This window comes from Bubalus kerabau, chromosome 16, assembly GCF_029407905.1.
Source record: "Bubalus kerabau isolate K-KA32 ecotype Philippines breed swamp buffalo chromosome 16, PCC_UOA_SB_1v2, whole genome shotgun sequence".
NCBI classification, from domain to species: domain Eukaryota; kingdom Metazoa; phylum Chordata; class Mammalia; order Artiodactyla; family Bovidae; genus Bubalus; species Bubalus kerabau.
The window spans coordinates 58,095,808-58,112,596 of NC_073639.1; the positions used below are offsets into that span (position 1 = coordinate 58,095,808).

General features: G+C 45.4%; 1 protein-coding gene across 1 annotated transcript in view; it reads right to left on the reverse strand.

The window, feature by feature from the left end:
* Window positions 1-16,789, reverse strand: part of P2RX7 (purinergic receptor P2X 7) — a 57,590-nt gene that overhangs the window by 19,638 nt on the left and 21,163 nt on the right. Inside the window, exons 2-7 of the mRNA XM_055549769.1 lie at window positions 14,684-14,852; window positions 13,405-13,473; window positions 8,998-9,070; window positions 6,580-6,676; window positions 1,879-1,959; window positions 1,112-1,241 (exon numbers count right to left, since the gene is read on the reverse strand). Coding sequence (XP_055405744.1) covers window positions 1,112-1,241; window positions 1,879-1,959; window positions 6,580-6,676; window positions 8,998-9,070; window positions 13,405-13,473; window positions 14,684-14,852 — 619 coding nt within the window. The remainder of the gene's footprint in view (window positions 1-1,111; window positions 1,242-1,878; window positions 1,960-6,579; window positions 6,677-8,997; window positions 9,071-13,404; window positions 13,474-14,683; window positions 14,853-16,789) is intronic.

Consider the following 16,789-nt stretch of genomic DNA (forward strand, 5'->3'; position numbering starts at 1 on the left):
GCTGCTGCTGCTGCTGCTGCTAAGTTACTTCAGTCGTGTCCGACTCTGTGCAACCCCATAGATGGCAACCCACAAGGCTTCCCCGTCCCTGGGGATTCTCCAGGCAAGAACACTGGAGTGGGTTGCCATTTCCTTCTCCAATGCATGAAAGTGAAAAGTGAAAGTAAAGTCGCTCACTCATGTCTGACTCGTAGCGACCCCATGGACTGCAGCCCACCAGGCTCCTCCGTCCATGGGATTTTCCAGGCAAAAGTACTGGAGTGGGTTGCCATTGCCTTCTCCAAAGAGACTGCAGGTATGATTAAATAAAGATCTTGAGAAGAGGAAATCTGGATTATCTGGGTGGACCCTATAAAGATACTGATCTTTATGAACAGACAGGCAGAGGGAGATTTAACACAGGATAAGAAATCAGTGTAGGGGACTTCCCTGGTGGTCTAGTGGTTAAGACTCCATGCTTCCAGTGCAGGGGACACAGGTTTGATCCCTGATCAGGGAACTAAGATCCCACATGCTGCAGAGCAAATAGGCCTGCAGGCCACAGCGAAGGATCCCATGTGCTGCAACAAGGACCCAGTGCAGCCAAATAAACAAATATAAAAATATTTAAAAAAAAAAAAGAAAAATGAAATCAATGTGACCACTGAAGCAAGATGCTATGCTGGTGGCTTTGAAGCAGGAAGAAGGGGCTATGAGCTAAGAAATGCAAGGAATGCAGTTTTAAAAGGTGGAAAAGGCAAGGAAATGGATTCTCTCCTGGGGCCTCCAGAGAGAGCATGGCTCTGCCGGTATCTTTATTTCGGCCCAGTGATACTCATTTTGGACTTCTGACCTCCAGAAGTATAAAAAATGTGTTGTTTTAAGCCACAAAGTTTGTGTTAATTTGTTACAGCAGCCACAGGAAACTAATAGATGAAGGGTTTCACACATAGGGTTGTTGTGGGATTAGATGTGGTGATGCAGGAAAAGTCCTTGTCATTGAACATGGATTTACAAAATCCTCCATAAATAAGAGCATATTATTAAGACCCAGTGGTCCAGCCTCTTGGCCATTTGTCATCCTCCATCCCTTGACCCACCCTCCCCACATTCCACTTTAAACATCACCAACCTGAATGGCCACTTCTGAAAAATTATCTCCTGTTTCTTGGAAGATATCTCCTAGTCGGAAAATGGGACACTGTGGATCCCGAGTCTTGTGAAAGGTGCAAGTGCTGTTTAAACCCGGCAAGATGTTTCTCCTGCACATGATGAAAAGCAAACAAGCATCTCAATTGAAAACTGGGATCCTTCTCTTTCATGGGAGTGAACCAGTGTGGCCCCTGGCACCGTGAGGGCCTCCAACGATCCTGCCTTCCGGATTCACACCCTTGTGTATTCCCCTCTTACACTGTCCAGTGTTGGTCTGTGTGGCCAGTGATATATGACAGAAGTGATGGTGTGTCACTTCTGAGATTAGATTATAAAATACAGTGGCTTCTCTCCTGGTTACTATCTGGCATGCTTGCTCTTTGGCTTGGATCACTTGCTCTGGGGAAGCCAGCCACCATGTCCCAAGGGGACTCAAGCAGTCTGAAGGAGAAGTCCACATGGTGAAGAACTGAGTTCTCCTGATGACAGTCACTTGAGTGAGCTTGGAAGAGGATTTTCCAGCCCCAGTCAAGTCTGGTGATGGCTGCAGCCCCTATTGACAGCTTGACTGTATCCTGAGAGACCCCGAGCCAGAACCACCCAATGAAGTCATTCCCAGATGTCACTCTGGGATGCCCAGAAACTATGTGGGAAAATTACAGTTTGTTGTTTTTAGCTTCTAAATGTTGGGGTGAATTGTTATGCAACAGTAGATAACAAATACAGCCAAACATTCTGGGCACTTACGTGGTATAATTGTGGCCAGGGAAGTCGATATTATTCTTGATGAGTACAGTAAAGTTTTCAGCACTGACCAAGAGCGCAGGCCTGAGAGAGAGAAATGCAAAATGGGGATCAGTGACTACAGGGACCAAGGGAGTCAGTGAGCCAGTGACCAGAGGCTCTGATTTCTTGCTTGGGTCAATATGATGGTTGCAGAGAAATGCAATCCAGTGGGCAAAACCTTCCAAAATTCTCTAGCTTCCCTAGGAAGAATTTCTCCCTTCTTAAGACCCCATGGAAGGAGTTCCCTGGTGGTCCAGTGGTTGATAATCCTTGCTTCCACTGCAGGGGCATGGGTTCGATCCCTGGTTGGGGAACTAAGATCCCATAGCTGTGTGAGGTGGCATAAGAAGAGACTTTGTGGCATTTACTGTAATACTTGTCACTCTGATATAATGGTATGGTTAGGTATGTACAGTGGTGTGTTGGTAAATGTTTAAAAACCAGCTCTCCAGGAAAACAATAAGCCCTGATATTGTAGCAGTTACTGACTACTGTGGTATAAATACCCCCACCATCGCTGATTTCAAGCTACCCGTAGAACATCACTGAATTGGAATTGGGAAGGGATGAGCATAAATGGCTCAGAGCTGGTATAAGCCAGCTCCAGCACACTCCTGTTTGTATTTTCCACAATCAGCTTGGTGATCCTGCAGGGCTGAGACAATAATTTTCTCATCTTGGCATCCTCAGCCTTTAGCACAGGGCCACACATACATACTTGACTCTACCATTCACTCTCTAGAGGCTCTGAGTGGTATAAAATCCTCCATGAGTGAGAGGAGCCCAAATTCTAGACTGCCAGAAGGTCCACCCACCATCCATGCATTCATTCATTCAACAAATATTTATTGTACCGGGAATGGGGCTGGGCCCTTGGGACGCAGTGATGAACAAGACAATCGAGGATTTTGTTCTGGTGAGGTTGAGAATCTGTTAAAGATGGAAAGAACAGGCTCCACAAAATGATGCCACTGGTATCCTGTTGCCTGGCACACCTGAGTAGGTGGCAAATATGCATGGGAGAAGCACAGGCTAAAGGTGGAGGGTATTTGGAAGGAAACATCAAGAATAATCTGCTCTGGGGGCTTCCCCGGTGATCCGGTGGTTAAGACTCCGTGCTTCCAGGGCAGGGGACATGGGTTCCTTCCCTGGATGGGGAGCTAAGATCCCATATACCACAGAGCAACTAAGCCTGGGCGCTGCAACTACTGAGCCCACACTGTGGAGCCCGTGCTGTCACGAAGATCTCGTGTACTGCAACTAAAATCCAATACAATCGAAAAATGTTTTAAAAAAGAATGATCTGCTTTTTATTTCAGGACTTCCAGAGCCCAACTTTGGCTCTACTGGGGATGTAATTATAGAGAACACTGTAATTTTTGCCTTTCCACATCAATTCCCGCCCTCTAGCAGTAGCACCTCAATTTTTTCCCTTTGGGAAAGCCAGGTCTCTTCCACTCTCAGTCCACTCTCATCTCCTGCCCATTCCTTACAGCTCCCAGGGTGGGCATATGACCCGGAGCTGGTTTAACAGTGTAATCCACAGAGTCCAAAAGTCTGTTCTTTACATCTGTGTCTCTTTTGCTGTCTTGCATATAGGGTCATCTCTGTGGGAGAAGGCAAGGGTGGATGATTTGAGAGAATAGCATTGAAACCTGTATATTACCATATGTGAAATGGATCACCAGTCCAGGTTCAATGCATGAGACAGGGCTCTCAGGGCTGGTGCACTGGGATGACCCTGAGGGATGGGATGCGGAGGGAGGTTGGAGGAGGGTTCAGGATGGGGGACACATGTACATCCATGGCTGATTCATGTCAATGTATGGCAAAAACCACTACAATACTGCAAAGTAATTAGCCTCCAATTAAAATAAATAAATTAATTTTAAAAATCACATCCCAAATGAAGCAGCTTGAATTTCATGGTAGTCTTAATATAGTCTACATTTTTAATAAATCATCAATTAAAAAAAATTTAATCCACCAGCTTTGTAATGAGCCATCTTGACAGAGATAAAATACCATTTTCACTTCAAAGAGTACCTAATCTGATTGGAAAATACTAACATAAAAGCAATAATAAAACTATACAATAATGACAGAAAAAAAACAAACAGTGTAATCCAATCCCCTTGGCTTCAGTGATTGATTCTTTGACTGTCACATGCCTTAGGCCATTGAGAACACCCCAGGATTATTGTGGGAACTATTGGGAAAGAAACACTTGTTTTCTCTAGGATTATTAGTAGCAAGGACAAGGTAGACCTGGAGCGCCCCAGACCACAGTGTGAGGCCAGCCAGCATGGAAGAAAAGAAGAGCTAGAGGTTGGGGAGAGGAGAAAGGTAGAGGAAGAGAGAGAGAAAAATCTTAAGACATCATTTAAAGCCTTGATCAAGCCTTGCCTGAAGCTAGTGTTTCTGGACTTCCCATTTACGTGAGTCAAAAACACAAGCCAAAAATTAACAGTCCCTTTTTTTTTTCCTGAAGCCATTTGAAGTTATATTGTCACTTGCACACACACAAAATCTTGTTTACAACAGATGCCTGCTATTTGCCAGACCCTTTGCCTTTAGAAGATTTCAAACTTCTGGGAAACATGCTCAGAATCAAAGGACTAAATGGTTCCCTTTATTTCTCTTTCATGACACTTAAAAATTTCCTTTTTGGAATGACAGCTCTCTGTGCATGTGTCTTATCTCTTCTATTAGATTGCAAAACCCTTGGGACCTGCTCCATATCTGGGGTCTTCTTGTATTTTACAAAAAAAAAAAAAATGAGCACAGTTCTCCCTACTATCTGATAATGGATGTGCTGGAGAAACAATTGAATGACTCATCTTAGTAATGCTTTTGTATAACATATGAGAAACTGAAGGTAAGGGAGTTACTTGTCCAGGGTCATGTAAAATTGCAGCCCAGGTCACAAAACATCAGAGATGCCCGGTATTTATGTGATGAATGAGTTGCTGGCAGAGCCAGAACTGAAAACCACAGGTAATCAAGAAGCCTCTTGCCTTGAACCAGGGCCTTCTTGAATGTAGGCTCATGTCCCCCCAGGTTTTGGATAATTTCTTCCAGGACCTACAAATGAACCTGGGTGGTGCCATTAGCGAGTGAGAGCCGGATAAGCTGGTACTGCCTGGTGCTTCCCACTCTGACATCAGGAACTTTTGCCCGAAGCTTCTAAGAAGTTAGTTTGGGGAAGTTTTCTCTTTGCCCCACAGATGCTGATGGTGTGGCCCTGAGTCACGTTTCTCTAGAACTACACTGTCTGACATCCCCTAGGCATGTGTGGCGTGTGTGACTATTTAAATTGTGTCTGTGTGTGCTCAGTCTCTCAGTCGTGTCCGACTCTTTGTGACCCCATGGACTATAGTCCGCCAGGCTCCTCTGTCCATGGGATTCTCCAGGCAAGAATACTAAGTGGGTGGCCATTTCCTCCTCCAGGGGATCTTTCCGACCTAGGGATTGGACCCATGTCTCCTATGTCTCCTGCACTGGAGGCAGATTCTTTACCACTGAGCCACTGGGGAAGCCCAACTATTGAAATTAAATTAAACTCAAAATTCAGTTCAGTTGTGGTAACCACATTTCGGGTGCTTAGTAGCCACATGTACTAGTGGCTACCGGATTGGATGGTGGAGGTACAGAATCTTTCTGTCATTGCAGAAAGTTCACTGGACAGTGCTGGTCTAGAACCACCACACGTCGAGGGGCAGGTCCTGTGTGTGTTTGTGTTATTGGGCACTTTACAGTGTGCCAAACACAGGGCTCACTGTGCAATCACCGTGCAATTATCATCTCATTTAATTCTCACAACAGCCCAGGAAGGTTGGTGCAGTTATTATCCTCATTTTATTTTTAACTGAAAAAAATATATTTTGGCCACGCTGCATGTGGGATCTTAGTTCTCCGACCAGGAATGGAACCTGTGCCTCCTGCGTGGGAAGTGCAGAGTCTGAATCACTGGGCCTGCTGGGGAAGGCCTGTTATTCTCATTTTAAAGACAAGGAAACTGAAACCCAAAGGGGTTAAGGCACTTGTTCAAGGTCACATAGCAAGGGTGCATTAAAACTTGGATTTCAATCCAGCTCCCCTTATTCTCTGCTGAAATGCAGCCCTCCCAGTGTTTTCTGAGGTTTAACATCAAGTTCTGCTTTCTGGGCCTGACCTTGAGAAGAATCAGCACAGGGGAATACCAAATGTGTACGTCACTGTGAACATTTAAGGAAACTTCCTTTGCCTTCCCTTCCTTCTCTCCTCCCTTCCCTTCTTCTTCCTTTTTCCTATTTCCCCTCCCACCTTCTCTTCCTTAAGCACTCAGTACAGACACTGACAGTCAAAATGGACCTGCTATAGCACTGGAGGTGGTGTCTGGAGGTGCCCTGGAAAGTGCTGGAACACTCAAGGGGCAGGGGCACCCGAGGGTGCTCAAAGCAGTAGCTATTTATCAGCTGGTCCATTATGTCAGTATTTTGACCACAAGCAAGGCCCTCTCAGAGACTGCTAGTGTGTCTGGCCTGGGAGTCACTAAGCCAGTAAGACCCAGGTCTTGGGGAGGGAGGGTGGTGCTGAGAAGGGAGGCTGGGGCAGTGCCTCGCAGGGCTTCATCTGCTTGAAGCTGCGGGCCACTGTGTCTGTCCCCTCCCTACAACTCACTCCGGAGCCTTTTCCGCTGTCTCGACAGGACACCAGGTGAAGACTTCACAGGTCTTCTGCTTCTCATTATAATCTATACACCTGCCGGTCTGGATTCCTGTGAAGGGTCAAGGGGTTGTAGAAGCACAGGTGTGAAAGAACTGTGGGAGGAAACTCCACTCCACTCAAGCAAGAGGCTGTTTCTCAATCCAAGCAGTTTTAGTTTCTGTGTAACCTCATCCAAACCACAGGCTTACATAAGAAAAACCAAGCAAGCAACACATCGAACAGTAAGGTTTTCAAAGAAGGATCAAAGAGAAGACATAAAGACCACAGATGCTGTTAGATTTTTGCTTGCTTGTTTGTTTCTTCACAAGAAAAGATGCCTGAGAGGAAGGCAGAACAGGGTATATTCTTTTGCCTGGTATAAATGGACTAGCACATGACTTCTAAACAGACATCTGAGTTCCTCTAGGTGTGTACAGCAGGGACCAGGATGTACAGGGCCATGCAGTAAGCATGGCACATCTTCCTGGAGCATCAGTGTCACTAACAGATATTTAAGGGGAAAGTTAAATAGTAAATAGTGTTAGTTAACTCTCCTCCAACTCAAATGCACAAGCATTATGGAATGGAATTGAATATTAATATGCCTTTCTGTGTACATGTGTGTTATAAACTGGCTTTTAAGGCAATGGCACCCCACTCCAGTACTCTTGCCTGGAAAATCCCATGGACGGAGGAGCCTAGTGGGATGCAGTCCATGGGGTCGCAAAGAGTCAGACACAATCAAGTGACTTCACTTTCACTTTTCACTTTCATGCATTGGAGAAGGAAATGGCAACCCACTCCAGTGTTCTTGCCTGGAGAACCCCAGGGACGGGGGAACCTGGTGGGCTGCCGTCTATGGGGTCGCACAGAGTCGGACGCGACTGAACTGACTTAGTGGCAGCAGCAGCAGCAGCAGTGATAAAGAACCCACCTTCCAATGCAGGAGACATAAGAAACATGGGTTCGATCCCTGGGTTGGGAAGACCCCCTGGAGGAGAGCATGGCAACCCACTCCAGTAGTCTTGCCTGGAAAATCCCCATGGACAGAGGAGCCTGGAAGGCTACAGTCCATAGGGTTGCAAAGAGTTGGACACAACTAAAGTGACTTAGCACATGTTATAAACACTGATGGCTGGAGAGGATGTGGAGAAAAGGGAACCCTCCTACACTGTTGGTGGGAATGTAAACTGATACATCCATTATGGAGAACATACAACCATTATGGAGAACAGTGTGAGATTCCTTAAAAAACTAGGAATAAATCTACCATATGACCCAGCAATCCCAGTACTGGGCATATACCCTGAGAAAGTCACAGTTCTAAAAGACACGTGCACCCCAATGTTCATTGCAGCACTGTTTAGAATAGCCAGGATATAGAAGCAACCTAGATGTCCATCTACAGATGAACGGATAAAGAAAATGTAGTACATATACACAATGGAATATTACTCAGCCATATAAAAGAACAAATGAGTCACGTCTAGTGAGGTGGGTAAACCTAGAGCCTGTTGTACAGAATGAAGTAAGTCAGAAAGAGAAAAACAAATATCATATATTAACTCACATATATGGAATCTAGAAAAATGATATCAATGAACCTATCTGAAGGGAAGGAATGGAGAAGCAGATGTATAAAATGGACTTGTGGACACAGTGGGCTAAAGAGAGAGTGGGACGAATGGAGTAAGTAGCATTGACATATATACACTGTCATGTGTAAAATAGATAGCTGATGAAAAGTTGCTGTATAACACAGGGAGCCCAGCCTGGTGCTGTGTGATGACCTAGAGGGATGTAAAGGAGGGAGGGGAGAGAGGCTCAGGAGGGAGAGGATATATGTATATCATGGCTGATTCAAGTTGTTATACGACAGAAACTAACACAACATTGTAAAGCAGTTTTCCTCCACTTAAAGCAATGATATTTTTCCTTTTTCTTGTTCTTTTTTGCGAAATTTGTTTTAATTTTATGTGCCTTTTTAAGTTAAAACAAGATCTCTGGAAACTCTGAAGGTTGATATAGGGGCCCTGGGCGGGGTACACGTTCATGCTTCTCAACCTTTGGGGAAATTCAAGAGGAAACGTGTAGAATACTCAGATGATGCTACTGGGAAGTTCAAATTTTCTATCAGTGAGAACCCTGAAGGGGCTAATTCTGTGAGGTTTTCAGGAGCTGCCCTCACTGGGAATTAGAGTCACATTCATAGTCAGCAGTTGGTCTTCTGGGTTCAGAGTCGAGGCAGGGAGCAGGCACAGGCTCATCCATGGCCCAAGGAAGGTGGACAAAGGCAGCTGAGAGCCAGAAGCTAAAGAGCTGGTCTTCTCAAACATCACCAGGATCCCAGACCATCCCCCTGCAGGTCTCAGAAAAAGAAACAGAACATACCTTTGCTCTGCGGGCCCAGCCATCCCTTTTTACAACCCCGATCAGAGGAACAGAGCGTCCTGCGGGTGGGGTACTGCAGAAAGAAGGACAAAATAGTGGGGAATAAGTTGTGTCTCTAAGATATAGGAGAGCAGATGTCTATCTTCACACAAACAGTTGTGTGCAGATAATGCTCAAAAATCCAAACAGCCCAAACAGCCACCAATAGATGAATGGACAACCAAAATCTAGGACATTCATGCAATAGAATGTTATTTGGCCATGAAAAGGAATGAATGAGTACTGATACCTGCTACAGTGTAGATGAAACTTGAAACATGATGCTAAGTGAAAGAAGCCAGACAGGAAAGACCACGTATTATTGTATGATTCTGTGTATATAAAATGTTCTGAACAGGCAAGTCCATAGATAGAAGGGTGATTGGTGGTCGCCAGGAGCTGAGGGAAGTAGAGTACTGAGTGTGACTGCTAGTGGGTATGATGTTCCTTTTTGGAATGATGAAAATGTTCTGGAAACTGACTCAGATGATGTTTGCCCAATTCAGTGAATATACTAAAAACCACTGAGTTAAATGCTTGAAAATGGTGTGTTTTATGGTACGTGACTTATATCTCAATAAAAAATAAAAATAGGGACTTCCTTGGTGGTCAAGTGGCTAAGACTCTGCACTCCCAATGGAGGAGGCCAGGGTTCGATCCCTGGTAAGGAAACTAAATCCCTCTCATACGAAGATTTTACATGCAGCAATGAAGATCCTGCATGCTGCAACTAAGACCTGATGCAGCCAAATAAATGAATACTTTTTAAATTAATAAATATATAAAAATAAGTAAAAGTCTAAGAAGCATATGCCAGGGGCCACTTTCAGGGAACAGCCCTTGGTTTGGAGAGTGGGGGCCTGGATCATGCAGCCTTGTGGCTGAGGAACCAAGTGAAGCAGACAGGTGCAATGGCTCAGCAGGAAATGTGGAAATAAAGGACTCCAGCCAGCCCTCTCTCCTGGCCTGAGAAAAATGAGGTCAGTCAGCTTCTAAGACTAAGGGCTGAGGGCAGAATGAGGAAGAGAAAAGTGAGATGGCTTGGTTTATGCATTCTCGACTTCCCGATTTCTGAGGACCAGGTTTAATGGCCAGTCTTAGGGAGACCAGGAGTTTCGTGAAAATAGGCTGTTACAGAAATTCAGGGGAGGGTCCAGGCTTGGACGCAGGTGCAACCAGGTCTGGCGATAGCTGCACCATTTTCTAGCTGAGTGGCCTCAGCCAGGTTACTTTGCCTCTCTGCACCTCAGTTTCCTCACCCGTAGAAGGGGAATGGACGGATTTGTCTGATATGTTTGTTGTGAAGATTAAATGAGTTATGATGAGAAAGGGGTTAGCCCGTGGCTTTTGTTTAGTGAATGTTTCCTGTAGTTTCCAATCTCTTTCACTTTCATGTTCTCTCTTCTTCCCAAGTTGCCTTCTTCCTGTCACCCAGCATGTCCTTGGTTTGCTGCTCTTGTGATCCCCAACAATATTGTGAACCCTTTGAACACAAAGCCTGGGTTGTTCTTTGTAGTCTGAGTGCCTGACACATAGTCGGTCTGGATAAACGTGGAAAGAATGAATGAATGATCATTCACCATGGCTCATGGGAAGTTACGTTATTTTGATTATCAACTGGAAAGAAATCTCAGGAAAGAAGATAAACTGACTCTATTTTACTCTCAAGGTGAAATTCCAAAATTAAAAAAAAAGAAAAAACAATAGACATTCGAATCATCTCTTTTGTGATTGTCACATGCATCAACGATGGCCACAAATTCTTTGTCACTCTTGCTGTTGGGAGGTAGAGCATCTTCCCTTCCCTTTGAAGCTAGGTCTGACTCTGAGTGAATAACCAACAGAAGGCAGTGGGAGTAACGCTGTGTCAGCTCTAGTCCTGAGCCTGGGAGGCCTGGAAGCTTCTTTTGGTCTGGCGGATCCTAAGCTGCTGTGAGGAAGTTTGGAAAGACTACATGGAGAGACCCTGAAAGGAGGAGAAGCCTTAGGAGTCCCCAGAGAGGAAGAGAAGGCCAGCCAAGCCCAGGCCATGAGAGCCCCCACACAGATCCCAAGATCAGCAGAACTGCCCAGCAGAGCTCTGTCAACCACTGTACTATGAGAGTCCCTAAAATGCTCATGGCTTTAGGGACTTCCCTAATGGTTGAGTGGTTGAGACTTCACCTTCTAATGCAAGGGGTACAGGTTCCGTGCCTGGTCAGGGAGCTAAAATCCCATATATCTCACTGCCAGAAACATAAAACATAAAACAGAAGCAATATTGTAACAAATTCAGAGAAGACTTTTTTAAAAATGGTCCACATCAAAAAAAAAAAAAATTAAAAAAAAGAAATGCTCGTGGCTTTAAGTCCAGCAGGTTCAGGGCAGTTTGTTATGTAGCAATAGATTATTAGGACCAATGTCTCTTCATTTTGGTGTACACCTGGGGCTTGGCCATATTTACTGGAGACAGATGTCAAGCCCTATCCTTGACTTCCACCTTCTGATAAGAGTTGCGGGGCCGGGGCTGCGGGGAGGGGACTGTGGGGGGGCTGGCTGTCGATATGCAAAGAGAGGAGGCAAATTTCCCATTAGAGCAACCCAAACCAGCTCGGATCACAGATAAAAATCCCAAGAGTTACATAGTATTCCCCAGGCTGGCATTGCCTCCACAGAGCTCAGTCTGAGTGACATCCTGTCTGAGAAGGAGTAACTTGTCATTTGGGTCATAACAGCTAGCATTGGAGTGCTTTTTACAATGTATCATGCTTTGTTTCCATCCTGTCACAGAGATGCGCTCATTTGTTTCAATAATCCCAAGACCTAGGTTTTGCAATCAGCCCCTTCTTGCAAATGAATACACCAGCGCACAGAGCCGTGAAGTTACCTGCCCAGAGTCACAAAGTATTACAAAGTCAAGTTTTGAACCATTTGCAGTCTAGCTCCTAAAACCCAGGCTCTTAATCTCTGCACTATCTTGACTCTCTTCCTTGACTTCTTTTACAAGTCTCTTTATTAATTTCTTGTAAGTCTCAATAACTTGAAAAGTATCTGTGAAAAGTGCTACGGCGCGGGGGTGGGGGTGGGGTGGGGAGGAGTGTGAGTAGCAATTTCAGAGTATGGGACAGGAGGGAACCAAAGGCCCCAAATTGGATTCAACTTCAGATGCTGCTGGGTAGGGAGATGGAAGGGAATATTTAGTTGGACAGGTACCTGGCTACTTCATTAGAGTAGCAGGGACATTTAAGGGGAAATGGAGGCAAAATAAACGTAGAGAGGTCTCTTTTTAGGGGAGCATTATTGAGACAGACCTGAAGGGAATGTTCGCTTATTTCCAAATTTAGGTAGAAATGATGGCAAGGACTGTGATGCAAGAAAGCATATCCACACTGAGTTCTCACTCAGAAATCTAGGCCTTGTCACCAGAGAGGGCTGATGAGCAAGACCCACAGGCAAGGCCGGTCTTCCCCACAGGCGCTGCACCTCACCTCTCGGTGTTGGGACAGTCCCTGGTAAAACACAGGTGTCTTACTTGAGAGGGGAACAACAGGAGGGTATTGCCTAGGAAGACATCACTATAGACAAACTTATCAGAATAGCTAGTTGTCATTTTACAGAGCAGTGAACAAGACTGGGGTGGGACAGAATAAGATACACATGGTTTTATAGGGAAGAAAGTTTTCCAGAAGAAGGCAGAAAGTTGAGAGAGAGTATGGAGAGGGCAAAGCAAGGTGGGGAGAGTGAGTGGATGGTGGTAGTGAGGGTGGGAGATATCGGGGCTTCCCCACTTCACATAGAGCCTAAAACTAAAGAAGTGCAATGAAATACCAGACTTGCACTGTCTGACATCTTCCCTGGCTGGCCCTGCAGGCAGTTCAGAGTGAACAGTGGGAGAAGTTGTGAATGAGGACAGGTGGATTCTAAGTCTGGCTCTGCCTCCAGCAAGCTGTGTGATATTGGGAAGGTCCCTGATCCCAATATCAGTGCTGATCTTTGTGCTGACCTGTAAAATAAGGCTGGGAGTGCTGTTACCCCCTAAAGTTGTTGTGAGGCTCTGCTAAAACATGAGACACTATGCAAATGCCAAGGTTCCATGCTGTCCCAAGCTGCTCCGGGAGCAAGTGGCGGAGAAAGCAGGCCTCGAGCTGCACAGGCTCCTAGTGCTACAGCTGGAGACCCAGGGCAACAGACAGAGATCTGGTGGTTACAGAGCGAGAAATGCAGGGTCTTCTCACCCTTACCAGCCACCCCAGATCTACACCCCTGCTCTGTAACAAGCAGAGGCTCAGTCAATATTTGTGGGCTCCACAACACCCCTGGTCCCAATTTCCATTTCCTCTGACCTGCGCCTCCTCCAGGATCTCTTATCACCCATCCCTCTCTCCTTACCTCGGGACACAACCCTTGCTCTTGGCCTTCTGTCTTGAGAAAGTTTGTCATCATAAAAAAGGAGTTCCCCTGCAGAGAAAAAGGAGAGAAGGCAAAATGGCAAGCCCTTTGAGAACAGAACTACTTAATCATAGTGATCCAACTGGCTAAGTGCCTGGGGGTGAACCTTTCCACTCTTCTAAGCTTCAGTCTAGAAATCTGGGTCTGGAAGCAAATCGATTACCCAGAGCGCTTAATATCCAAGCTGGATGAGCTGCCCTAATGAGCTGAGGGAGAGCGGAGGAACATTCAAATCGATTGAGCACTCATTTTCCATTCCAGCCTCAAAAGCAGCCTTTTCATTTTGGGGGACACAATAAGTCCCATTACGTTGAAAACCAAAAGATGTGGGGAGGTAGAGGTGGGGGTGTTACCTCCATCAGAACGCTGTTCAGATTATCCAGGACTTTAATGAAAGGGTCATAGGGCATCCCACCACCTCCTCCATCAGAATGCTGTTCAGATTATCCAGGACTTTAATGAAAGGGTCATAGGGCATCCCACCACCTGGGCAATAGGTGGAGATTTTAATGACCCTCTGTTAGAAACAAATGGATAGCAGCTTGGCTTTTATGGTTTTTCAAAGCTTTCCAGCTTCCAGGGGCTGCCAATGGGCCCTTTTGTCCCTCTTACCACCCTCCTCCATCTGTTCTTTGGTGTTCTCAACTCCACTTCAATCTTTCCCTTTTGAGAATTCTATGTTCGTTTTATCTTTTCGCAGATTGAGACAATATCAAGCCCTTTCGCTATGGTCCACACCTTTCCATTCTTTGTCATCTATAGCCTTCCCTTGTGCAAAACTGTAGCCAAGATTTTTCCTGGAGACATTTTTGTTGATAAAATGCTGCACAAACAATACAGAAGGGCTGGTCCCCTCAAGGCAGAAAGTTCTTTGCCTTTCTGGATCTAGGCAAAACTTGCTGACTTGATGGCCCTGGTTCTGAAAAGCTATGTATAAATAAAGTTTGAGTGAATCAAATCATGTTTTCAATGCACCAGGACACACTGCTATTTTGAGAAACCCTGTAGGAATTGATAAAACAAAGTGTCATCTCCTTTGAGTTGCTGCATCTGACCCAATTTTGCAATTTTTAGGTTTTCTCAGTTGGGATTTTCACAGAGATTTTTAAACGGGGCCAGTGTTTTTCTGGAGCGAGTCTCTAGGTCCCAGGGGAGGAGGAAGAGGCCCTGGGGACAGTGACCGGGGACGAGTCCTGGGAGGATGCTGACAGGTGCTCACCTGCAAGGGGAAGGTGTAATCCGCCATATCAAAGACACTCTGCACAACCTTCTTCTGCCCGTTCTCCATAATCTCCTTTTTCACCTCTGCTATCCCTTTTATCTTGCTGTGCACAGAACTGATGACAGGCTCTTTCCGTTGGTACCGCTTGTCACTCACCAAAGCAAAGCTAAATGACAGACACAGAAAAGCATCAGCGATTTTCTCAAGGGAGACACAGTGCCATGGTTTTGGAGGCAGGAACTGAAAGCCAGCTCCATTAAAATCCAGGCTTTGCTGGGTGACTTTGGTCAAGTGACTCACCTTCACTGTGACTCATTTTCCTTACCTGTAACTTGGGAAGAATAGTCATACCTACCTCATGGGGTTGTTTTGAGGATGGACTGAGATACCCATGCAAACTCCTCAGCACTGTATCTGGCTCCTAGTGAGCTTTCACCATGTGGAAACTGTTGTCCCCAATACCAGTCTCTAATATCACCTAATATAGACCTTAATTTATAGATTGCCTTCTCAAATAGTAAAGTCCACTCCCAGGTCAGTCCACCAGCTTTGTTATGGGACTCAGCAACACATTAGCATCTACCTAAGGGTTTGTTCCAGGTTTCCCAGATGGCGCTAGTGGTAAAGAACCTGCCTGCCTAATGCAAGAGACATAAGAGACCTGGGTTCAATCCCTGGATCAGGAAGATCCTCTGGAGGAGGGCATGGCAACCCACTCTAGTATTCTTGCCTGGGGAATCCCATGGACAGAGGAGCCTGGCAAGCTACAGTCCATAGTGTCACAAAGAGTCAGACAAGACTGAAGTGACTTAACATGCACACACACACGTAAGGGTCTGTCCAGCAGGTCAGCTTCCTGTTTTCCAGAAACACCTGCCTAGTTTAAAATAGCATTGGTAATAGCAGCTTACCCTTTATTGAGTACTTAGTACATGTTCTAAATGCATCACCTCCTTTAGTGCTCACAACAGTGATAGGAGACAGTTCCTGTAATCATCCCCTTTTGTAGATGAGAGAATGGGCTCAAAGAGGTGAAGGAACTTGCCCAAGATCGCACAGGTCATCAGTGGCAGGCCTGAGGTCTTTGACTGGTCTACCGTAGAGCCCAGAGCAAGACCTCTTATTCATGTGCTATATTTGTTCATACATGATGTGGCTTTGCCTCTGGTGTCCTGCCTTCTGATCTATTCATAAGCTATTAAGGCCTTCTTTAGAATATGACTCTAAGTTACTATGGTGGGGGGAAGAGAGGGAAAAAGTAGAATTGATAACTAAAAATGGTAGATTCCATCTCCATTTATCCATTTCCTGTTTCCCATTGCCCTGAATAATTGAATTTATTTTATTTTATTTATTTATTTTTTGCTGTCCCGTGCATCATATGGGATCCTAGTTCCCAAACCGGGGATCAAACACATGCCTCCCCTGCAGTGGAGGTGTGGAGTCTTAACCACTGGACCACCAGGGAAATCCCCTAAGAGTTTGTTTTAAATGCTTTGTTTATTCATTGAGCATGTATCTATTTGGTCTCTTCCCTCTGCTCAGCCTCTAATATCTGAATGTTGTTAGGCAGTCAGTAGCTGTCCTCTATGAGCTGACCTTGGGAAACTGGAATACTGTGGGCCAAGGCTTGGTCCCAGCTGTTCTCAACCTTGGCTGTACAGTGTAATTACTTAGGGAGCTTTCAAAATTGCAGCTCCCTGGTCTCATCCCTGGAAACTCTGATTCAATAGGTCTGGGGAGTTATCCAGGTGCCTATGTATTTTTCTAAAATTGATTCTAATACACACTCAGGGTTGAAAACCCCTAAGAGACTCATGGAAAAACAGCTCACATTTGGCAATATGAAGTACTGTACATTTGAGGTGCATTCCCCACGCCCCAACAATTTCACTCTTAGGTATATGCCCCAGAGGAACCCTGAAAGATGGCGCCCAACAAGTTATGTACAGGAAATTGTAAAGCTGCACTATTTATAACAGGGAAAACTGGAAATCAGGGAAATATCCTCGAACACTGAGTGGGTGAATAAATTGTTGGATTTATTTGCTGGAATGTTCTGTAAGAGTGAAAGTGAATGGAGAACTGCTCGCATCAATGTGG